The sequence below is a fragment of the Anas platyrhynchos genome, chromosome 3 (assembly GCF_047663525.1).
Source record: "Anas platyrhynchos isolate ZD024472 breed Pekin duck chromosome 3, IASCAAS_PekinDuck_T2T, whole genome shotgun sequence".
Classification (NCBI taxonomy): domain Eukaryota; kingdom Metazoa; phylum Chordata; class Aves; order Anseriformes; family Anatidae; genus Anas; species Anas platyrhynchos.
Window position 1 is genome coordinate 3,877,166 of NC_092589.1, and position 23,722 is coordinate 3,900,887.

The window sequence follows — 23,722 nt, forward strand, 5'->3', positions numbered from 1 at the left end:
CTGCCACGGCCGGGCGGGCTCTGGGACCCCGCCGGGCGGAGCCGTGAGAGGCGCGGGGAGGCTCCAGCCCCGCGCCTACAAGTCCCGGCGTGCCGCGCTGCCGGAGGTGCCGCCATCTTACCGGCGCCCGTTGCCTGGCAACCATGGCGGGGCGGCGGGCGCGGAGCCCCCTGCAGCGGGTGCAGCGGCGGAGCCGGCACCTGAGGGACCAGGTAACGGGAACGGGGCTGGGAAGGGCGATGGGACCGGGAACGGGAACGGGACCGAGGCCCCGCTCACGGCGCCTCTCGTGCGTTGCAGGTGGAGGCGCTGCGGGCCGAGAGCGCGGCGGCGGGCGGCGGGCAGCGGCAGGCCCTGAGGCAGAGGTGAGGCCGCGCCGCCTGCGGGCACCTCAGGGGTGGCCTCGGCCGTGCCCCTGCACTCAGCCGTCGTGGCTGTGCTCAGTATATGCTGATTATTTATTTATTTTTCCTATGGGTTTGCCTCATACTTTTGCGAAGTAACGTTTTTGAGCAGCGCTCAGTGGCAAGCAGTTGCGTAGCTTAACTGCGTTGTGGAAAGAGCCCTCTCCTGGTTGCCCAGAGCAAAGCCCCTCTCCTTTCCCCGCATCAGAAGGAGCAGCTGGCTCCCTCCGCGCCTTTTTGTTTTTCTCGTGGTTGTACAGATTTCTGCCCCTTGTCACTCAGCTGCCCCCCAGGATGCTTTCCAGTCTTCAGAGGTCGAGGTAGTTTAAGTGGGAGCTTGCACATCACAGGTAATAAACCGTTAAGCTGTCTCATCCCTTAGCTCTTCTGGAATTCTTGTGTGAGCGTTTGATTGTCATCAAGAACTCACCAGAGCCAGGTGATGATTTTTTTTTTGTCCCTCTGTTCCAGATCTTTTACTGATGCTTCTTCCTTTTGACATTTGTTAAAACACCTCCTCTGAGGAAACACTAAATTCTTGGCTTATGAAGTGCCATTTGGGCTTGTATTAGTATTTGTAAAGCTGTGTGTGCATACAGCAGTGGGAAGGCGTGGGTATCTAAATTTACAAGTTTTGGTGATTTAGCATGAGTTAGGTGTCCTGTCTACCAGAGTTTTAAGAAAACACCATCTGTCTGTCTTGCTTTCAACGCAGATGCATGCAGCTGCAAAAATTGGTCGATGAAAATACGGATGCTCTTCATAATTTGAAAAAAGTAGGTATAGAGAGAAGTTTGTTAATGATTTCCTCCAAAGTGCATTGCAGTGAACGTTTAGAGAACACAAACCTCCTTCAGCTTTAGATGCCTCAGGACAAAAGCAGTGCCTAGCCCTGCGTAACCTCTAATCAGGATCTGTGAGATCCATTTATATTATTTAAAAATGTATTTTCAGTGCTTTACTATGTACATTAAAATCTTTATCAACCCACTATATTCTAAAACCTTTCTCAAAGCAATGAGTTATGTTGGGAGTGGAGAATATAGATTTTAAACTTAACATGAAATTGCATCTCATCAAAGGCAAGAAAGATGTCGGTAAACAGGGAGTGACAGCACCCCTGGAAGTTGAAGACTTACAGTACATGTCTGGAAAATCTTTGTAGGAGAACTTGACCTTTGATCACTTGAGCCATTTGTTGTATTCTTTCTCAGGCTGATGAGCCTGCGCCAGTGGGGAATTATACTCAGCGGAAAGAAGAAGAGGAAAAGCTACTGCTAAAGTTGTCTCAACAGCTGTGGAAACTTGGTCATGTCTTGGATCAGGATAACGCAGCTGCAAACGACACAGTGTAAGTAGCCCAAATGGACAAATACAATCTGCACTTTAATGGAATTGTACATGCGGGGCTGGAAAGGACCCTGAAAAATTGTAGCCTTATCCCTTCTATTACCTTAACATTTAGTTTAAAAAACAAAACAACAATAACAACAGAAAAAAACTGCTTCTGAAGGGTCAGCTCTTCTGGGGCTTTTTTTCCTGAAAAAAGTAGTCGCTGGAATTTTCTGAGGGTGCTGGTTAATGATAATGTAGCTGTTGAGAGGAGAGGGTGTGCTGTGGTCTGTATGCGTGGGGATGAAATACCACTGAGAGCTTTTTCAGATAAGGCCAGAAAGCAAAACACAGGAATGAAGATTCTGTATCTGGGTAACATCCTTGCAGAGAAGCCCACGTTGCAAGGTTTCTACAGCAATAGCAAGAAGGTCTGGTAAAATGAAAAGAAAAAAAAGAGTTTGATGTATTTTGGGTAGGAAGGACGGATGTCAAAAAGATCCTCAAACAGTAGACGAAGACAAAGAAGAGGATGAGAGTGATGATGACGATACAGAAAGTAGTGAGGAAGAAGACAGTGAAGAAACAGATGATGAGGATAAACTGTTGGATGATCCCAGTGTTAAAGAATGTATTGCAGTTGGAAACTTTAATGCACAGCAAGAGGGTGACCTCACGTTTAAGGTAAATATGTCTCTGCAAAAGTTTATTGCCATGTTGCTACTGCAGATCATTCTGTATTAAGCAATAAAAATGATTAAATACTACGCTTCTGGGATTCGGTCAGTTCTTAGCAGGATTCTGGGGAAAATGGCTTTTCCTAGTGTACATTTGGCGTACTGGAGTCCAGCGTCCTCTTCTGTAGCAGCAGAGTCTGCAGCTGTGATCTCTGTGACCTGTATTACAGGGGAAATTGGAAATGTTATTCAAATTGCTCCTGGTGTCATTTTGAAATATTTGGTTGTCTTTTGTCTCCATCTCTCCTCCCGGCAAAGAAAGGTGAAGTCCTGCTTATACATGATAAGAAGGCGGATGGCTGGTGGCTAGCTGAAAACTCAAAAGGGGAGAGAGGCCTTGTGCCTAAAACCTATCTTGCGGTTAGTGTGCTGCAAACTTCTTCCATTCGAGTCTCACCTCTGTTATTGTATGTATGTTAATGATAATGTAGCTGCATGAAGCTTAGCGTAACGCTTAGATGGGCACACACAGCAGCTTTTAGCCAGTTGTTTGCAAATAACGCCATGTTTGTATGCATGTGTATGCAGATAGCTATCACAAGCAGTGTTTTGATGCCATATGGAGATGTGACATAAGTGATTTTTGCAGAGAGGTTTCCTGAATATGGAAGTTATAGACTTTTGCTGCTAACTGTCAGCTCTGAAGGTTCCAAGCTGCTACAGAGCCACGCATGCTTTTCACGATTCATATGAAATGCCAGTTGGAGTATTTTATAATTTGACATTAATTAATTAACCTTTAAATGTGGGTACATAGTTTGGCTCAATTGAGTCCTGTTGGTCTGAGCTTGCCACTGTGGAACAGGGCTTTTCCGAACAGAGAGTATGTTGGGTAGAGAACTTTTTTCTTCATGATTCCAATGTGTTTCTCTTTCTAAAGAATCTGCTTTGCATAAGCATTCTCTTGCTTAGTGTTCTCCTGTAGGTATGCTCCAATCTCCTGCTGTGGCTGTAGAACTGAGAGCAGTGATGTGCAGTTACAATGCTCTAGAGTGATAGGTCATGACAGACAGAAAATCTTCTCTTCTAAACTATGTACACGTACTGTAGTTGGAGAAAACATTTTTAAGAACAGAACTGTGAAGAAAATGAGCCCTTGCCCTTTCTGAATCTGAATTACAGGTCCATAATGAAGATGAAGAAAGCCAAGAGGAAAGTGATGAACACATAGAAGTGGTGGATGAAACAGCAGATGGAACTGAAATTAAAAAAAGGTAAGTGGAATATGCAAAAGCAAGTAAGTGTAAAATTGTTCATCCTGCTCTTCCTTAGATATGTCAATACATCTCCTGCAGAAAACACACCTGACAGATGTATTTGGTTCTTTGTAACTGCTTCTTTCTTTTCAGTGCAGCAACCACTTGCTTTATTTTTTTTTTTCTGTAGATTCTACAAATTTTAATTTTTCATCACACTTTTACTTTAGTAGGTTTGTTTTTGACTTTTGCTTTGGGATTGTTTATGTATCTATGTATTTATTTATTTTCCTCAAAATCAAAATATGACTAGGTCATGCATTGAGTCATATTTCAGCTTATGAGACACATTACTAGCTGAAAGCCTATTGTTATTATTATCTCAGATGTACTGATTAAGCTACTGGTATTTGAAGGCAAATCTGTATTCAATATTTAAACTTTTGTCCACACAAGAATATTATAAAAGAAGAACATTATTTTTCTTCCAGAACAGATTCTCACTGGAGTGCTGTGAGAAAAGCTATCACAGAGGTAGGTGTATCTCTTAGATAGCAATTTCATCTACCATAACGTTAATTAATTTGTAGGCAAGATTTGTCTTTTACTAAGCAAAATGTATCATAGTACAGACCAGTGTTTTTAATTACGATCTCTAGTTTGTTTTTGATAGCAAAAAATTGTAAGGTTCCCTACTGCTTTAGAAATAGGCTGCAGCCCAGTCTGTGTGTCTGAATGAAGATGCAGCTGAGGTGGCTTTTGTTGTTTTGCCATAGTTGTGGTGCTACATTTCTTTTTCAAGGGTGTGATTTTCTTTGTTAACTGGCTACTGTGCTGAAATGGAAGGGGGGATTAAACAAAAGTGATCTGTCTGGGGTCATACACAAAACAAAGTCAAAGTCATTCCTGGTGTCATGCCAAGCTAACTTCAGATTAGTAGAGGTGATGGATGCCTCGGGTCCTGATATTGTTTGTGTGAGAGCTGTAAATTAGCTGAATTAGCTGTTAAATAGTAGGAATGTTAATATCCAATTTTGTTTATTAACAGAATGATACAGTAGAGGTATTGGCAACTATGGGAGCAGTTCCTGCAGGTTTCCGTCTCTCCACACTTTTCCAGCTCTTAGAAGAAGGTAAGGTTTTCTCATAGTGATTGCAGGGCAGAATTTGCAAGTGTCCTTGGAGAGTTTCTTATCCCAGAAACTAGCCTGTTGGACTAAAATCAGTATTGCTTTATGATAATTGGTACAAGCTATACATAATCTGTACAGAGTATATATTTGACCAGTCAGATAATGTAGAAAAAGTTTTTTGTTGTTGTTGTGTTTTTTTTTTTTTCTTTTCTTTTTCCTTCATCAAATAAGTTTTAATTTATCTGAGTGAAATCATGGTCCCATGAAGGCAATGACAAATTTCCTGATGATCTCAACGTTTTTCCTGTTTGGAAGACTATTCCCAGTGACAGATACAGATTTTTTCTTTTACAGACTTCCTCCCTTTTTCTCAGAGATATTCTGTGAAGAGAATTCCAATGATACTACACATCTCATATTTTCTTCATCTTTTCATTTCAAACTGTCTCCAGTCAGTAGCTCTTTTTGTTAATTAAATTGCGGTGCTGAAATACTACAGAACACTTTTGCAAATAGTTTTGCCCATTTTAGAGGGTACTTGTAGTAGATACCTCCAGAGTTTTGTTAGGACCAGTTAAATATTCAAATGAACCTTAGAGTTTTGTGTATCTTTCATTTTGTGGCAATAAAGATCTAAAAGAAAAACCTTTAAGATTTCTCTTTGTTTTTAAATTTAATGTATTGTAGGTAATCAATTTAGAGCAAGTTACTTCTTACAGCCTGAACTTACTCCATCCCAGCTGGCTTTCAAAGACTTGGTGTGGGACTCTGAAAAAAATACTGTAAGTATTACTAGGGAGAAAGCTATGAAGCTTTTGGTTCAAGAGAAATGACAGCATCTGTAGATGTGAATCACTGGCAACCTTTAAAAATGTTTCATATTGGTGGGAAAATGTTGCTGTGAAATAGATGATAGATTTCTTCAATGTCAATCTAGACTCCTTAGGAAGTTAGATGTTACTACAACCTGCTCTCTGATAAGCAAAAAAAAAGGCAAATAAAAACAAACAAAAAACCCAACCATCAATACAAGGTGCTATGTTGGGTATTTCTTGAGTCATGTTTCATCTTAAGCTTGTGGTTCCTTCCTTGTTTGGGATAAAACAAATCTGCGTGAGGCAGTAGTCTGAATTCTTAAACCATGAACTTCTACTAGTCACAGTGAAACCTCCGGTTACATTTTTCTTCTTTCATTTTGTTTAATGATTATGTCTTGATTTACACAATTTTTAGAACACCTATTTATAAATTACTGTTGGAAAAGCAGCTCAAAAATGTGATTGCCACCAAGACTTGAAATACCTGGGGAAGAACTTCATGACAGCATTCCTTTCTGATGGGACATTTCACCTGTCACTGAATTATTTTTATCACTCTCCTTAGGAGAGGTGTAAAGGTTTATGAAGGAATGTTCCCGCTGCTGCTAATACTGCATGAGCTTTGTGGGTCAAAGAATCCAGTCCAGCAAGCACTACAGTCTTCTCAGTAAATAAACAAAAAATGATAACCACATGCAGGAGGAACCTCTAGATTTAATCCTTCATCTGTTTTCTGTGTTTCAGATCCAGCCTAGACCAACTCGAGTATCCCTGATTGTGACTTTATGTAGCTGCAAAATGATTCCTCTCCCAGCAGGCAGCATACAGGTTCTCAGTAGACATGTCCGACTCTGTCTGTTTGATGGCAATCGGGTGAGTGGCTGTTTGATGACCAAAAAAGGTCTCGATAAGGTGTACATAATACTCCGTTCCCGCCAGCAGCCAACTCCTCCAGTTGTCTCGGAGACATACCAAGGCACTTAACTGACTCGCCAGTTAGTCTGGCTTGATCGTGCAGTCGCACACTGAAGTACATACTCTCCCCCTCACCAGCAGCAGTCACCACAGACATAAGCTCCCTGCAGCACGTGGCCTGCCTCTGTTTGCTGGCACTTAGACCTCCATACCCATGCATGCAGAATAGAAAGCCCGTTCATGCAGAAAAGAGTTAGAAACGGAGTTTGACGAGAAGACAGGACAAACTGCACCGATCAGGTGCAGGGCATGGCCAGACACGCATACCAGCCAGCTCACAAACACACCCTTTTATCCCCTTATCCCTCTATTTTCCCACCCTTCATGCTCCACAAACCACCCTGATCTCTCCCTCTTTCTGCCTTTGGTTCCTCCCCTGAGCATCCCCTAGTAAGTCATGTGCAGTCCCCAAACGTTCTTGCCTGTGTGCTGCAGTCTCAGCCATAAGCAGCAACCCTTCTCGGTCTGTCAGGCAATCCAGCACCGTTCCTGGTGACTCATCTTCAGGAGCATCACACCCAGCTCCCCGCCCCAGCCCCTCCCAGGGCTGTCTGGGGCTCCGTTTCTCTGCATCCATAATTTCGGTTCCCCCACCTGCCATTGTGTCTCTTTGCCCTTCACGTTTGTGGAGGTGAGCCTTGTCTGGGCTCACTTCTACTCTGTGATGGGCCTGGGAGTAGCTGGGTCAGGGTCACATGTGGATTTCCTCACTTGCCATTGTTCCTCTGTGCCTTTGTGTGAGTGTAGAGCAGTTTTTTATAAACAATCTAATGCTGACTGTCTGGTAGTTTTCCTTCTGCCGAATGCTCTTGGAGGCAAAGGGACTGATACTGGTACATAGGAAGCAGGAATGGTTGGAAAGTGCTGCTGCTGATTCCGCCTTCTGCTGTACTCTTTTAAACTGAAACTGTGATAAATTTGAAAAGTAAGTGTGCTTTTATCTGTGCTGCATATGGACTGTTGGATTAATCTTAGATAATACTACAGTTTCTTAAAGCTGTGTAGATATGCACTAAAACTTGTCAGCATTTTTACCCACTGTCATGTTTTAGGTACTGAGTAACATTCATACAGTGAGAGCCACATGGCAACCTAAAAATCCCCAAATGTGGACCTTTTCTCCAAGGGTAGGTATCTCACTCCGGAAGTAATATAGCCACTAACTATTTATGGTGTCTATTTACAGCTTCTTATTTAACCATCTGTTACTTCTGATATTCTTGTTGAAACAATATGTGTTGCAACCAAAATAAACAGGCAGAAAATAAAAAAGAGCACATGCCTTGTCCCATGTTTCAGGTATTGTGCAGAACCATGTTCACAGCACTACTGTTACCATGTTTTACCCAAGTTGTTGCTGTGTTTTCACAGAGAATTAATTGCTTTTGACTTCTAAAGTTCTCTAATATCTTGTCATCACAGAAAATGTACCTTGGTAACATAGGTGTGGTTTGTGACAAGACAAAGAATAAACAGAACAATGGTTTCAAATGGAACTGGTTCTCTACTTCTCATTTTCTCTTATGTGTAGTGGGATCATGTCTGAGTTCTTATCTAAATGTGTTCAATTGCATTTAGAAATCAGAGGGTTTTTGTTTTATTATGTACATTAATTGTTTTTTTCCCCTCTCTGTATTAGGTAACAGGCATTTTACCCAGCTTGCTGGATGGTAACTGTTTTGTCAGGTCTAATTCTCCATCTTCAGACATTGGTTTGTTATTTGAACTTGGCATCACTTATATTCGCAATGTAAGTGTATACAGTTACAGAATAAATAATTCCCAGCACATTTCTAAAGTGAATCAGCTGTCCAGTGTTCAGTTGTAAGCCGCAGTATCTCAGCTGTGAATTTTGAGATCCAAGTGGAAATTTAGCAGTTTTTTGGTTTGTTTTTTTTTTTTTTTTTTTAGCTTATTTCATGATTGTCTTCATTTTGGCATCTGGGAGTGAAGAGAGAGATGTTGGTTTGGGCAACTTTTAGTTCCAGTCAATATTTAATGAACAAAAGACTTCCTGACTGGTGCATATAAATGTAGCTTTTCCTACACTGAAATAATTTCTGCTAGTCTGCTGAAGATTTCATGTAATGTGATTAGAAGATCCCAATTCTCTGTTCACACTTATGTTTTGTTTGTTTGTTTTTTCTCTATATCTGCTGTGATTCATTTCACACTACTGTGCTATGTAGTTTGGACATATTTAAACAGTTAACTGTTTAAATATTTTGCACACTGTTGATAGAGATACATCTTTCTATCCAACCAGGATATGCTTCTTAAAGTACAATGGTTGGTGATACAATAGATGGTAAAGCACTTTTCCCTGTAAGAACTATGTTAATAAAAAGAGGGACAAGAAACACTATTATTTGGAGGAAATGGTGGCTTTTTGGAAGAGCTCTTGTTCTGAAAGACCTTAGCTGTTTTGCATACAGGATTGATTGAAGTCTTGCTGCCTTTTTCATTACTGTCACCATCTTGCTCAGATAAGGTTTGGCAGTCAAGTAAATCAAGGGAAAGATGGAAAATGGGGTAATGACATTTGTTAGCAAACGGGGTATTAAATGGTGGGAAGAACTTGGGAAAATTCTGAAAAACAGAATTCTGAAAAGTTAAGAGAACTTACCGAAGGGTCTTGCTGTATTTTCTTTCATTAATAACTGTAGGAACCTGGGGCAGAAGCCTCCCTGTGGCAATGTGGAGGGGAGGAAGACATGTTGATAGCATAGTAGGAATGCAGAATTGTTGCAAAAGGGGATAAGTAGAGTTTGAATCTGTAGGGAACTGGACTGTGCAAGTCCTGGCAATGAACTACGTGCTGGTGAGTGACGCTTCACAGAGACCTAATCAGATGTAATGGCCCTCCACACGCTAATTCGAGTAGTCAGGACGTCAGGTTGTCAGCTTCTGTTTAGAGATTAAGGCTGCATGAAGGCTGGAGTATGTGCAAGTTCCTACCTGTTGTTTATGGGTTTGGGTTTTATTCCTGCTTCATCCATCAGATCACTTAGAAAGAAAGTAACTGTCGCTGCCCTCACTTTGTTCAAGCTGAGATCCTGGAAGATGAAGTGGTATCCTTGGGATCATGCAGCAGACCTGGGGCATGTCTGGAAATGGATGGGTTGGCACACAGGGTCAGCTCCATTTCCCAGTGCCTGGGAATAAAGCCTTCTAATGTTTGATATACGTATGTTTATCTTAAATGTGGTATAGTCAGTGTTTGCTTACCATGAATTTGGGGCTTTTATTATTTTTATGGGATTGTTCTAAGTATTTGTGATCAGTTACTCATTGTGGTTTAGCTGCTCGGGTTTACCTTCCTCTTTTATTTTCTAGTCAACAGGTGAACGAGGAGAGCTAAGCTGTGGCTGGGCATTTCAGAAGCTTTTTACTTCTGATGGAATGCCTGTTCCTTCCAAGTAAGTTTATTATGTGTTTGTTCCCCACACACACACAGTATTTATGTATGTATATAGATACATTTTAAGCTATGAGTAAATTTCGTGTTTAGTATGGGCATGTATTGATATGGACAGGTGTAATCCAGTCTAATATGCAGGTTGTACTGGGTCTTCCAGTGCGAATGTTGATCCCACTTCCACACCCAATGTGTGCTCTCTACACACTCTCTACTCTAAAATGTGCTCCCTGGACTCAACATTTGGGTTTGAAATGTTGCAAGTTAGCCTGTGTTTAAAAATACTCTTCAGTGGACTCTAAAAACTATAGAAATGTCTAAATAGCTCCCCTTTTATCTGAAAACACCTGTATTATATGAAATAAAAATGTTTAAAAAATTGAAGGTGATAACATCATTTTTAATTCTACTCTAGAGAATGAAACTGCATGCTTACTTCAATAGTGACTTCCTTTTGACAGAACTGGGCTTACATTATTCTTCAGCATTGAAAATGTTAATGGTACTTTAGCCATGATTCCTCAAAAACAGTTCAGTGAAGCAGCTGCTAAATTTCGTACAAGAAAAATGTTGGAATCACGTGGAAAGGAATCATTGCTAATTTCTTTTCAAATAATTGTCCAGTTTCCCCAACATAATACAAGCTTCCCATTTATCATTAGAGGTTTGGCTACTTAGTATTTAGGTATAGTCATTTCACATAAAATACTAGCCAAAGCCTCAAGCACTGTGTCAGGTTTTTATTTGAGATAGCAGGTTTCTCACTTTCTCAGAGAGCAGTCGTGTTGTTCTCATGTATCCTTGTGTTGTTTTATTCTAACCATGCTGCTCTTTCCTCACAGGATGTATGAGCTGCCATTAAATGGTGGTACTCCCTATGAGAGAGGTGTTGAGGTAGACCCTTCAATATCAAGAAGAGGTTTGTTTTTTCCTAAACATTGCATAAATAAAATGATGGGTGTGATACCTAATTCACAAAATGCAGAGCTCAGACAGGGCTCTTATTAGCATGCAGTCAGCACAGCCTGGTGTTGTTTGGTGCTCTTGATTTGCATGAGAGAGAGTTGATTTTTAGGGCTGCTTGGATTTAGAACTGTCTCTTGGTGTTAATGTTTCTGTAATTTACGGTGTTTGCAAGTTGAGGATTATTTCTGATAAATGTATTCGGGTGTTTCTTTAATTGCACTGAACACTTCTGGTCTGTGGAGTGATGCTACAAGATTCAGCAGTAACATTGGTCTAGAGTTCCATAGCAAGGGCAAGATGTTTCTGTCCCTGTCCCACAGCACCTGGCATGGCAGGGGGCAGGGATTACAGGTGATGCTCTGAACTACAGCAGGGAATTGAGCCAGATGGAAAGAGCTCACCAAAAACAGAACCAGCTTGCCTGAAGAGGTGACAGTTATAGAGAGGAGTTTGACCAAGGAAGTGGAGAGCAAGTGGGACTCCTTAGTCCCAGGTAGCTTCAGTTAGATCAAATGTTGATATAGGTGGAAAATAAAGAAAAAAAATCAGGCATTCAATTCCTCTTGAGTTTTTAGACAATCCTTAAACCATTACAGTTTCAGAAAAAAAAAAACATATTTTACCGTATTTAAATGTTCGTTCCTGTAATACAATTATTAACGTTCTTTCAAAATGACTAATTTCATCCTGGTTGTTTATTTCTTAAGCAGGCAGTGGTGTTCTTCAACAGCTTATAACACTCAAGAAGCAGCCTGTGCTTCTAGTAAAACTGAGGTCATTAAGCACACAGTCAAAAGACATCCTGAAGTAAGTATATTTATGTGCTGCTGTAAAATCAAAACACGATTCAGCCTAGAATGGTCCCAGAGATCTGAAGTGTTCCCCTTCCCTGGAATACCAGCTATAGAAAATGTGAGGGTTGTGTCAGCTGCATATTTCATTTGATCTCTGTTTGAGGCTTAGAACTATTCTGTTGAAAACAAGCAAAAAGCTTTAAACTAGATAAAATTAAAAATTGCAACAGCAGGAATCTGGCTGTTATAGCTGCATCAATGTGTGCCCTCAAAAGTTAATAGATTCGTGGAGACACCAGTATGAGCTAATACAGGTGTCCCCACAAACCTGTCATCATTCTCAAGTTTTGGAGAACAGTGCTTTACTGGAGCAGTTTTGAATAAAAATCTCAGCTGCATTGTTTTTATTTTTCCCAATAGTTTGCTACCAGAAACATTAATTGGCAGTATGTGCTACATCCATCTCTTGATATTTTATCGACAAATACTTGGTGATGCACTCCTGAAAGACAGAATAAACATGCAGAGTGCAGGTAAGAATTGCTGGTGTTGTAGGGATGAGCTCAGTAGTAAGATCGGTCTCTCAAAGAGAATTGCTCTTTCCAGAATCTTCCTTTTGTAGGATTAAGCAGGGGTCTGCAGGAGCAACTCTCGCTGATATGGGGTACTCTTCAGGTGTTGTTACCTGCTAGTGCTGGGGTTGACCACCCTGTCCTGCACGGTTGGGAAGTCACGCTCCCTCTGTAGAGGATTTCAGCGTTTTAAGCTCTCAGTCTGCAGGTGCTGTGGGAGCAAATTGAAAGCTGTTGTCCCTGTTAGTAAAAGAAAACAGTCTCTTGCTGTAAATGCCCCACTCGGTGTGTTTGCCTTTCAAACTAGTAATATTTCAACTCACACCTCATGCGTTGCCTTACTTGGCATCAGTTCACACAGCAGGCTGCAGAAACCACAAGAATAGTTTTATTTTCTGTCAGGTATAAATGAAGTGTCTTCAGTGAAATGCTCGTTCCCCACAAAAAGCCCAAGTGGACAGGCAAAGACAATTTATTTTTGTCTTAATAAATAAAGAAAAGGTAAAGGGATTGTTTAGAAGAGAAATGTTTCCTTCTCATCACCTATGCAATGAGAGATTAGACATGCTCGCAGGTTTACTCACTCGTTTCTAGTGAATGTTTCCTCTTGTGTGTTATAGGAAGGATTAGGCAGATGTTTCTGTCACTGAGGTGAAGTCATCCTCTTTTATTCTTTTTATTTATTAATTTACTTGTTGGCTGATGCAGTAGGAAGAGAGAAGTGTAAGAGCTCTGCTTTTAGAACTTTATCTTGCTCTTATTTTGGAAGTCTGTCATTCCTTTCATATTTTTTCTTCAGCAGAATTGTAATGGTTTATAGTCTTTACTTTAAAATCACACTTGAAATACAGGGAAATTACATTTCTTAGCTGTACTACAGATGAATTTATATTTATACTGCAAAATATTTTTTTTTTGTGCTTTCTCTGTCTCTTCTCCAGACTGAATTATGCATGTGTGCTTGCTAAGCTTTTTAACCTACAATCAGTACAATACCATACTGAGGCAGCCGAAGTTTTAGGTTGGATGTTAGGAAGAACTTCTTTACCAAAAGGGTTGTTAGGCATTGGAACGGGCTGCCCAGGGAAGTGGTTGAGTCACCATCCCTGGAGGTCTTTAAAAGACGTTTAGATGTAGAGCTTAGGGATATGGTTTAGTGGGGACTGTTAGCGTTAGGTCAGAGGTTGGACTCGATGATCTTGAGGTCTCTTCCAACCTAGAAATTCTGTGATTCTGTGAAGTAAAGGTTCATCTTTCAAAGATGCTCAGAACTTAACTCTCTTCCTGTTTTTCCTGAACTTTAATATACACCCTGAATATTCAATATCTTAGTCAGACCTTTTAATGAATTTATGCCGTATTTATTAAACTCATCACAGAGAAACAGAAAATGATGGTGTTTCAAGGTCAGTTGAGATCCTCTATAGTTATTTGATATTTATAACATAGGACACTAAATCAGGCTTGTGACCTCCCTTGGAAATAAATTGCTTCCGTTTGGGTTGTCTTGGTATGAAATGTTCTAAAGGCTTTACATTTCAAAGACTGTTATGGTAGCAATTTTCTGTGATGTAACAAATGAAAATTGCTGCTCCTATTTAAAAACTTTTAAAACGCTTTAAAAATAGGCAACTTAAAATGCCTGCCCTGTTCTGAAAAAGTGATTGTTATCCACTTATCTCAGGATCACACACAACACAAGCCAGATTAAGGTAGAATGAACATGTGTTTATTCATAACATCCAAACCAGGCACCGCAATTTCAGATGTTTATAAAAAAGACAGGTGCAGCAACGAGGAAACCTTAATCTCTCCTTGGGTTAAATCAGTAAGGGTTCTTCCTTGCTGGCTTCTCCTAATAAACCAGCACTTGTTTTTTTGGTGCATCTCTCCTCTCTCTGGTTAACTGTGTTTCAGCTGTTCAGAGTTTGCTGTAGAAAACTCTTGTCAGAGAATGAGGTTGCTAGAGAGCTCATCTGCCTCCTCTGCTGCGCTGGGGCACTGACAGCTAATTTTCCCTTTGAAATATTCAGGGAGGGGATTGTTTCTAGGCAGAGATGGTCTTCTGCCTTGGAACCATCCTGTTTCTTCCTTAGCCTTAAATGTGTTTGTTCTCTGTTCCAGATTTAATCTGTAATCCTATTTTAGCAACATTCCCTCAGCTCATGGATCAGCCAGACCTGATGGACGCACTGCGGGTATGTTACCTACAATTACAGCCCACGTATCTGCATTTCCAGGTAGTTTGCAAAATTTGAGCTTTTTTATTTATCCCATGAAAAGATAAATGGAAAAGCCAAACAGCAGAAAAGCTATACTAATTTCAAGTACACAAAGATCTCTTGTGCCTTAGCCCCTCCAAATTTCAAGAAACTGCTTGAGCACATTCAAAAGGGAGCCCGTGGACTAGGTGCCTGAATGTTTGTCTGCTCCTAGGGCAGTGCTGCTTTCCTGACAGGTAGGAGCTGACTTGGGTCCGACCAGGAGCTGCAGAACTGTGCTCACTTAGGTACCTGGCAATCCCTTTCAGGCAGACAACAGCATCTGATTTATTTCTGCCCAAAGGATACTGCTGTTGAAACTTCTCAGCCTTTGGGGTTGTGCTGTATTTTCCCATGCTTGTAGAGTGGAAGGAATCAACTTTGGCTGTGATTGATTTTTCTGTAAAGTAGATCCCTTGTCTTTGTTTAAATGGCTCTGATAATTGAAAATCAATAAGTCCTTGCATTTGTAAAATGTAGTGGAATGGCTGTTTGCTTAAATTAACTCAACTAGCACCAGGGAGGAATGGGGAATATAAGGAAAGCAGGACTGCCAGAGGGGCTTAAACTCCTCTGGAGATGCAGTAAGAGATTTCTGCAGGTAACAATGGAACGTCTCTAGATCTCTGCAATCTCAGTCAGATTTTATATATTGTATATTTTTTATTTTGTTTCAGAGCGCTTGGGCAGATAGAGAAAGAAATCTGAAGAGATCAGAAAAGGTAACAAGTTACTGCTTTGTCTTGGATCTAACTCAAGCTAGAAGTTTTATTTCAGCGTTACTGCTAGTTAACTTTTCCTCTCACCATAGATTTAGAAAATGTAGATACGCTAAATAAACAATTCTTACTATATTTACAACAGCAAACTAGGAGGACTATGAAATTAACTTGCAACTTTTATTCTCAGTGTCTCTATATGGTTGTTAATCCGGATTATAATACGGATGTTGTGGTAGGTTCATATCCCAATGTGGCTCTCTCTCATGATGTGCTTGCAACACTGGGCTGGTGAAAACTTGCCACTGGTACAAAAAGGGCTGCGTTTTTCTGCAAAACAGTCTTTCCTCCTCCAACCTCTGATTTGCGTCCGGTCCTTTTCCAAATTCCGCAGTTTCCTGATGTCAGTAGTCTCCCATTTTGGCATGTAGACAGCTGCAGACGAACTCAACAGGCCATGTTACCAGGCTTAGCTGTGTCTTCTGCCATCTCCTGTCCTCCCTACAGAGAGAAGCTATAGATAACTGAACAAGCAAGGTGTCGATCCCAGACACTTTGCTTCTTGGGAGCAACATAAGGTTATTTCATACGTCGCGTGTGCTACTGAACAGATAGATACGCAAAGAGATCTCTCCATTCATGCAAACAAAACAAACCACCATTGAATCAGAGCAGCTTTTTCAGGACTATTCATCCAAAATGTAAGCTGATCTGCTCAGAGAATTAATAACTCCTCAGTGTCCCAGAACCATCCAGTTTTACCTGATTTGTCATGTGCCACTCCCATGGCAGGATTGCTGCCTGGCATGACAGCTAATTCTTGCTCCTTCTTGCATGCTTTTATGACACTCAGCTGCTAAATCCTTTGCTGAGATGTGAATTGTTTATCTTCCCAGGGGTAGCAAAGAGGTGCCGATGCCAGTCATATTGCTGGCATTCCTGGCAGAGCTTCAGTGGTCAGTGAGTTTTCCAGGAGGCTGTGCTGTGTTTGTCTTTCTTGCACAGAAGGGTGTCTTCTGGTGTGTTTGGAAAATGGGGCATACAAATCTTGCCTGTTTGAAGTGGGCAGGATCTTTCAGTACTTGCTAATTGACCAGGCTGATTCTTAGACCCTAGGTTTTGCAAACAGGCCTTTACATGTCAAAGTATCATTCTCTCCACACAGAGAATGTTCTCTCAAAATGTGAAATAACAGCACCTGCAGAATGGCCGTGCCTCCTGCGTGCTGTGAGAAGCATAGGTAGGAGAGCATAGGACCAGTTGAATTAATATTAAAATATTAAATGCTTAGATATTAATAAAAGAGTGGTGTTAACTCTTTTTATTTAGATTTTCTGGTGTGCTGTTTCCTCTATTCACCCAACCTAAATTAACCATCTTTTACAAGGGCACAGGTAGGGCCAATAGCAAATTTGATAGTTCAGGCTGCTTCAGCATAGGTCACCAGGGCGGAGGGGGAGGAGGGTTGTAGTAAATTGAAAAGAAATTTATCTTCAAGGTATATTTTTTAATGTATCAGACTAGAGAGTAATGCTGCTGCAAGCAGATTGCAGTGAGAGATTTGATCTGAAAATCAGGCAGGAGGATGGCGATGGGAATCTTGTGCCCTGTGAAGCTCATGATGCGTTTGGGTGGCTCATTCAGACTTTCTCTGCAGAAAAGCAGAGAAACCTCAGGGGTAGGTGTGAAAGCTGTTGTGACTGGCAGGATAAGCATCACAAGTGTCCTCTGCTGCAGATGTGGCAGCATCTGCAGGTTTGGCTGCATATCACTGCTTTTTGTTGCTGGGACGAGTAGGTGGGTAGGAGAGCAGATCTACTGATCTGTGGTTTATGCAGTGTAGTTCTGGTGCTGAGTTTGAGGTCCATGTTTAAGGTCAGATCTCCTCCTGTTGTTAACCCGCAAAGTTGAGTGGTTTGGGTTTGTTCTTCCTTTGTATAATACTCCTTCAGAAGTGCTTGACACTGCTGCACATTTTCATGGGAATGCTTTCAAATATTTTCTTTTTCACAGAGAGATCGAGAATTTCTGAAGTCCCTGTTTGTCCTAGTGTACCACGACTCTGTCTTCCCTCTCCTCCAGTCCACTTTCCTCCCCAGCTACAAGTGGGCTGAGGAGGAATCTGAAGCCTCTCGCTGGAGGGTGATCGCTGACTTCTTGAGAAAGAGCCGAGAGAACGATGGTGCACTCCAGTCCCTGCTGTCATCCGAAAATACCCACAAAGCCTTTGATATCTCAGAGCTGGCCTATGATTTCTTAGGAGAAACGAGGAAAAACCTGTAAATCCTGTAGCATGAATGGATTATGGGGGTAACAATATAGATGAATTCATACCAAAGGAAAATTGTGTACTATCTGGGTTTTAAGAGAGATTTTAGCGCATTTAACAGTAACATTTTGAGACAGTCTGGTATTATTTTGTTGTTTCAACTGATGAAAATTGTATTTTATATTTTCCCCTTTGCCATCTCAGACAAGGCTATGGTTGGCTGTCGGTACGTGTACCTGTGGTAGACACGGTTGCTTTGTGCTGACGCCTAGCAAATGCTGAGGCAGCACGTTACTCCTCTCCTGTAGCTGCCAATAATTTCCAGTGTTGTTTTGATCAGGATGAACAAAAGACCCTGTTAGAGCACCCAAGTGGACTGGTACAGGCAAGGAAAACAGCAATGAGCCTTAAGAATGCTGCTGAACAAGGTCAGGAAAAAAGTCACCTCTTGTCCAATCAGCGGGGCTGCGGGTCGCTCTTTATTTAGCACGTTTTACTGTTTTCCGTTCTCACTCAGGAAAAGGTTGGGTTATTCACAGGAATGCGCTTGACCCCACCTAGTACGAATAAAAGGTGGTGAGAATTCAGGGAATGCTGCGTTTCCTATATGCATGACTATAGCATAGGTTAGCTCACTGTGTGCAGGCTGGTGAGCTGCAGGGTATGTCTCATCAGGATGTTCAAGGTTTCTTTTTCCTGAGCAGTTTGTAACCAGGGGCCTTACTGAGTGCTGCTCACTCCTGGCACAGAGTCCTTAATCTGATTTCTCTTTGTGCTGGAGAGCCTGGCTGTCTGGCTGCTTTGTCTGTGGTGATGGGTGCGTTGCCACGGTGCCTGATGTGAGGTGGGCAGCAACAAGTCAAAGTGAGTTTAAATCCAGAGCAGTCACTAGTTTTGTGTGGTGTGAAGTGCTTTAAAACAAGGCCCTTCAAAGATTTCAGCATGCTGTGTGGAGCCCGAGGCCAGCCCTCACTGGCAGCTTTTGTAAACTGGAGCCTTCAGAAATCCTGCGAAGAGCAACCCCCTGGCCTACGATGTGAGCCCATGAGAAACATCATGGGTTTGTTTTTCTTCTGTCTTGTTCAGGAGCCTGGCAGAGAGGCCAAATTCCTAGGGCATAACTTGGCTGTTCTAACAGACGTGTGCTATCTTACTGGGATCTCCCTCCTCGTGCTGCAGTTGCCTGAGTTAGCGGGGTCTTTCTGTCCACTCTAGCACAGGAGGCAGAGACACCACTTTCAGCTTTTTATTCCTCCAGTTATTTCCTAGACTTCTTGAGTGGGTGAGGCAGAAAGAATAGTGTGTTCATTGAATCCAAAGCACATCTGCCAGGAGGTGGAAATTAAAGCTGGCCTGGTTGCTGTCCTTCTGACCTTTCTGGACACTTAAGAGCAGATGGACAAACTCTTCCATCTTTTGCTGGTGCATTGAGTTGTCTGTAAGAAATGTTTGCCAAGGCTGTGGCGGGCTGTAAGTGTTCGAGGGCTAGACGCATCCCATGGGTGTGGGGGATTCTTACGTGAACAAGTAGCAGAAACCCGAGCAAAAAGGGGAGGAGGCAAGAACGGAAACAAAAATATTTCACACTTGAACAAGTGCCAAGGACAAAATTGGATTGCAGGAAACTTCTGCACTGGTGTGGTGTGGGATTTTTTTCTTCTCCCATTAAAGACGATGAACTAACAGTGTGCTACTGCCGGTGGTGGTGCTGGCCAGGCTGTGAGCCCATCCTGTGGCTGAGTTGGCAGCAGGGTGTGTTACAAGAGAACCGGGGGGTTGCTGAGGACTCCTTCAGCTGGAGGAAGCAGTGTGGTGCCAGCCTGGGCTGGTCTCTGCGATTACGTCCCCGCGGGTGTGCCGGTTAAAACCCCGCCGGGGAGCGGCGCGGCGCAGACACATGCGAGCCGAGTGGAGTGGCCTCAGCTGAGGAGCAATGGCATCGGCGTGTCCCCCCACGGCCACCACGCAGCCCACCGTGCCCTCCGGACCAGCCATCTTCAAAACCGTTCCCTATGCCTTCATGCTACCGGAGATAGTGAGTACGCTGAGCCTTGCCGCGCTGTCACACCCAGCTCCGGGGAGTCCTGGGCTTAGAAATCTGGGGGGAGCCCTCAGGAGGATCCTGAAAAGAGCCTTAATGAGAAATAACTTAATTTCTAGTAGTTTATACTGGCCACGCAGAGCTGGTCTTTGTGGTTAAATTGTTCTCGAGACAGCTTGAGGACCAGATAAGCACCACATGGAGCCCGTGCAGGGGGCTGCCAGCTGCCATAGGGCTAGGCAGGGCTGAAGAGCCTGCCCTGGGAATGGAAGCAGCTCTACTTAGCAAAGAGAAATTGGAAATTGCTTAAAATGAAGGGAGTTTTGCTGATTGTATTTAGATTTTACAAGAAGCCGACCTGCCCAGAAACTGTAAAATGCCATACATTTTTGCACTGCGTCTGAGTCCAGAGGGCAGGCGGTGCGAGTGGCTGCAATAGCTGCTCCTGTACTTTGACATGCGGCACAGTAGCTGGTAGCCGCGGCCCCGGTGTGGGCAGCACACACCACCCACACCTCGTGGGCACAGTCAGTGCAAAGCAGGAGTTTTATCCACCAGAGCTGGCGTGGCATAGGGCAGGGGGAGTAGAGGCAGATAGCCCTGTAAGCTGTTTCTGCATAGTAAATCCTTGAGGTGGATCCAGAGCAAGCGACTCACTCTGGGCTGGTACGTGAAGCTGGGAGATGACTTCCTCGTGCTGTGATTTCAGGCGGGTTATTAATGTGCGGGCAGGGCTGGGCTGACATTGGTGGTTCACGTTTCCGAGATAAACGCACACTTTCTGGCGTCTTTGCCAAAGCCCTTGGGGTGCGGTTTTTCCTTGTGTTGAACGCAGCAGCAGTTCTTTCCGTTCTGCAATAAAAGTTTTGAAGCATTTCCCAAGAGTATTCAGGAAAAACTTGTGCCAGCTGGCGGTGCTGCTGCCAGCCCAAGGATGCCCTGCGTAGCAGCCGCACTGCCCACAGATGAAGGGCTTCCTGGGGCCAGCCTGGGAGGGAAGGAGGGAGGCGAGGCGGGATGCAGGGAGGAGAAGGGACTTTTCCCATCGCATGCTCACTGAAGGTGCCTTTGCTTGTCCCTGGCAGCTCTGCGGGACCTGGGTCTGGATCCTTGTTGCTGCTACCTCGGTCTCTCTCCCACTGCAGCAGGGATGGGTGATGTACGTGTCCATCACATCGTGCCTCATCTCCCTGCTGCTCCTCCTCAGTTACATCTTCGGCTTTCACAGAAACAGCAACAACTGGAAAGTGCTGGTAAGGATGGGCTCAGAAAGGGGCAGGTGGTGTGGGCAGCAGCAGCTGGTACCAGCCCATTGCAAGCAAATGTCCTTTTCCTCCTTTCCTCCCTGGGGACACGGCCAGGCCTTTACTGGAAATGCCTGGAGGAGGTTTTGCTGTGCCATTGCTATGTGTGGCCCCTTTTCAATGGCAGGGTGAAAGGGAAGGGATCAGGATGTGATAGAAGCCGTTCCCACCTTCATCCCCATGAACACGGGCCTGGGGCTGGGCCCTGCGCTTCCCCCTGGGAAATGGGGTCCCTCAGGTGCCACCAGGAGGTTCGGTGTGCTGCAGAGTGCCCAGGTGTGCCTGTCCTCTTTGTGCTCCTGTGCACAGAGGATGGATGGTGGCATCTCCTGGCCTTGGGGCAGGAGAGAGACAAACAAGGCTGAGCAGTTTTTGATCCCCAGCACTCCCTTGTTTTGCAGGATAGTTTGTACCACGGAGCCACAGCCATTCTGTACATGAGTGCTGCTGTCTTGCAAGCCAACGCAACAATTGCGTCTGAGTTTGAAAATGGGTTCCCGCTCTACTACTACCAGCTCAACTGCGCAGCATCGGTGAGTCAGTCTCGAAGAACCCGGGCGAGCCTAAGCACCTGCAGCCCCCCCGGGAGATGCAGGAGCAAACACTGTGGCTGTGGCAGAGGCGCTCCAACCCACGCCCATCCAGCCCAGCAGTGTCAGATGGTGGTTAGAGCTTCGGCTGCTTTTCTCCATCATGTGCTGGCACAGGCTTCTTGGGGGTTCAGCAGCTCAGGAGAGCTTTGCACAGCGCTGCCTCCTCTGGGAAATTTGGGGGCTTTGTCCCCTTTTTTGAGTTTGGAAAGAGCTGTAGGCTTGGAGGTTTCCTAAGGTCGAGAGCACTGTGAGATGATGGAGTTACACCCTGCGGGGAGCCCTGCTGACCCCAGCTTTTGCCCTTTCTCTCCTGCAGTTCTTTGCCTTCATCACGACCTTCCTGTACATCCTCCATGCTTTCAGCATCTACTACCAGTGAGCACGGCGGAGGCGGCGTCAGCTTCCCTGTTGCAGAATGAGGCTTTCCCAGAGCGAGTGTGCAGCAGCTGGCTTCCGCGTAGGCGTGCCAGCACCTCCACCAACCTCAGCGAGATGCGGGTGCTTTTCCACTTTATTGAAGGCAGGATTTTTGTACACTGGTGTCGTGTCGTTGTGGTTGTGGGGGGCATTTCATATCAGGGTCTGTGGGTTACACGAGGGGAGACCTCACGCGGGCTCTAAGCCAGCCCCCCAGGCCCTGACCCTGCTGAGCCCAGGGAAGAAGCTAGGCAGTGCCCAGGGTGAGCAGCCCCTGCCAGTGCCTCGTGCTGCCCTCTGGGGCCACCCCTTGCCCCAGCCCTGGGCTCCTGCCCCAGCCGGTCAGCCCCTTCCTTCTTGTGGCGCCCTCTGCAACAGCCACCCAGAGTGCCCAGAGCCAGCTCTCCAGGCTACCAAATCGAGTAAAAGGAAAGCAAAAGGCTTGGGAAGTCTCTTCATTTTCCGCCACTTTTTTCCTGCTCTCCTGAGATGCTGGACCAATGGCACTGCCCTTGCGATAAAACTGCTCCTGTTCACCCTGCACCACCGCCTCACTGGCAGCTGTCACCCAGCCCCGCCGCTCCTAGCGGAGTAGGGCGGGAGCAGGTGCAGCTCTAGGCACCTAGTCAGCCTTTGGAAACAAAGGAAATCTCATTTTCTGTCTTCCTGCAGGCTCAAAGGTCACAGACAGGGTGCTACAGTATGTGGGAAATGAGCGTTCTTTACAAGCTCCTGAGTGTAGAGGGCACCCGGTGCACCAGGTGAAGGTAATTGCTGGTGTACCTTGACACAAGCTGGGAGCGCAGTGCGCAGCCGGGGAGCTGCTCCCCACGCTGCCCTGGGCGTGCTCCAGTGGCCCTTGCACAGACATCACACCACGGAGCTGGGCTGGGAGGGGCGGGCGAGCACTGGACACTGCGGGCATGGCAGGTGGAGAGATTTCCTGGCATTACAAGGGGAAGTTCTCCCCCAATGCGTGTAGGAATTTTTTTCACATTCATGATGCCAATTTCTTCCAAAACCAAAGGTGTTTCCTAGTGTTCTGCAGGGGAAATGTCCTCCAAGCCTGGGGGAAACAGCTATTACCTGGAGTGGGAACTTCATCCACTGTGTGTGTGGGGATGTCGGGGCCTTCTGCATGGGACTGTCTGCCAAAGGAGGGGGGTGGTACTTCCCTGGTGTCCCAAGGGGGAATTGGCTCCACAGCAAGGGAGAAATCGCTAATAATTCCTAGGGAAATTTCCTTCAAAAGGAGGTGGATTTTCCTGGTGTTCAGGGGAAGTTTCCTTGGCCATGACAAAGGAATTTCATGGCATTTCCTAATGAGAATTCCCTCCAAAGAGAAGAAATTCCCAGCAATCCAAATAGGAATTTTCTCAAAAGGGTGGAATTTCCTCCAAAGGGAGGGGGCCTTTTCCCCACATTCCAAGTGGGAATTTCCTGGCATTTCAAGTGGAAAGTTCCTTCAAAGAGAAGGGAGAGGCTGTCTTGGCCTTTCCCGTGGACATTTTCACCAAACTGGAAGGCTGGAGATGAGACACAGCTGCGCCTTTCCCAGTCAGGAATGGATGGTGCATAAGCTGAGAACAACACAAGAAGGGTAAGAACTCTTCAATGCATTTTTTTATTTTCTCCTATATCCTTTGTTAAGAGAAGTGGTTGCTAACACATAGGAAACTAGTTTATAAGGGCTGCAAAATGTGTTGTACTCTAATAATGAAAGTGTGCAGTTTGATACAGCTTTGTAAAAAAAAACACAAGACTACAAGTTAA

At 44.2% G+C, this 23,722-nt stretch overlaps 2 protein-coding genes across 6 annotated transcripts; both read left to right on the forward strand.

The window, feature by feature from the left end:
* Positions 1 to 7: 7 nt before the first annotated feature.
* Positions 8 to 18,181, forward strand: NPHP1 (nephrocystin 1). 5 transcript variants are annotated; one of them, XM_027453200.3, is made up of 20 exons: positions 9 to 212; positions 301 to 365; positions 1,120 to 1,180; positions 1,619 to 1,755; positions 2,216 to 2,420; positions 2,732 to 2,833; positions 3,596 to 3,687; positions 4,161 to 4,203; positions 4,718 to 4,802; positions 5,490 to 5,584; positions 6,365 to 6,493; positions 7,648 to 7,722; positions 8,235 to 8,345; positions 9,932 to 10,014; positions 10,856 to 10,932; positions 11,690 to 11,786; positions 12,194 to 12,306; positions 14,470 to 14,543; positions 15,284 to 15,328; positions 17,339 to 18,181. In XM_027453200.3, exons 1-20 carry the CDS (start codon positions 144 to 146, stop codon positions 17,606 to 17,608), a joined length of 2,028 nt encoding a protein of 675 aa, XP_027309001.3. In that variant the 5' UTR covers positions 9 to 143; the 3' UTR covers positions 17,609 to 18,181. The 5 variants fall into 5 exon arrangements, with proteins under 5 accessions (XP_071891181.1, XP_027309001.3, XP_027309000.3 ...); XM_027453199.3 differs by having other exon boundaries at positions 10 to 212; positions 11,687 to 11,786; XM_072035080.1 differs by lacking the exon at positions 2,732 to 2,833 and having other exon boundaries at positions 8 to 212; positions 11,687 to 11,786.
* Positions 17,645 to 22,066, forward strand: MALL (mal, T cell differentiation protein like). Its single transcript, XM_005018873.6, has 4 exons — positions 17,645 to 19,629; positions 20,721 to 20,888; positions 21,341 to 21,472; positions 21,849 to 22,066. The coding sequence occupies exons 1-4, from the start codon at positions 19,528 to 19,530 to the stop codon at positions 21,909 to 21,911; spliced, it is 465 nt and encodes a 154-aa protein (XP_005018930.1). The 5' UTR covers positions 17,645 to 19,527; the 3' UTR covers positions 21,912 to 22,066.
* The last annotated feature ends 1,656 nt before the right edge of the window (positions 22,067 to 23,722 follow it).

Bases quoted from the DNA above. Each gene is read 5' to 3' on its own strand.
- NPHP1 (XM_027453199.3), top strand. From the start codon at position 144: ATGGCGGGGCGGCGGGCGCGGAGCCCCCTGCAGCGGGTGCAGCGGCGG. The intron at 3,688-4,160 runs GTAAGTGGAATA...TTTTTCTTCCAG, and splicing joins GGAACTGAAATTAAAAAAAG to AACAGATTCTCACTGGAGTG. The intron at 10,933-11,686 runs GTTTGTTTTTTC...TTATTTCTTAAG, and splicing joins CCCTTCAATATCAAGAAGAG to CAGGCAGTGGTGTTCTTCAA.
- MALL (XM_005018873.6), top strand. From the start codon at position 19,528: ATGGCATCGGCGTGTCCCCCCACGGCCACCACGCAGCCCACCGTGCCC. The intron at 19,630-20,720 runs GTGAGTACGCTG...TGTCCCTGGCAG, and splicing joins CCTTCATGCTACCGGAGATA to CTCTGCGGGACCTGGGTCTG. The intron at 21,473-21,848 runs GTGAGTCAGTCT...TCTCTCCTGCAG, and splicing joins AGCTCAACTGCGCAGCATCG to TTCTTTGCCTTCATCACGAC.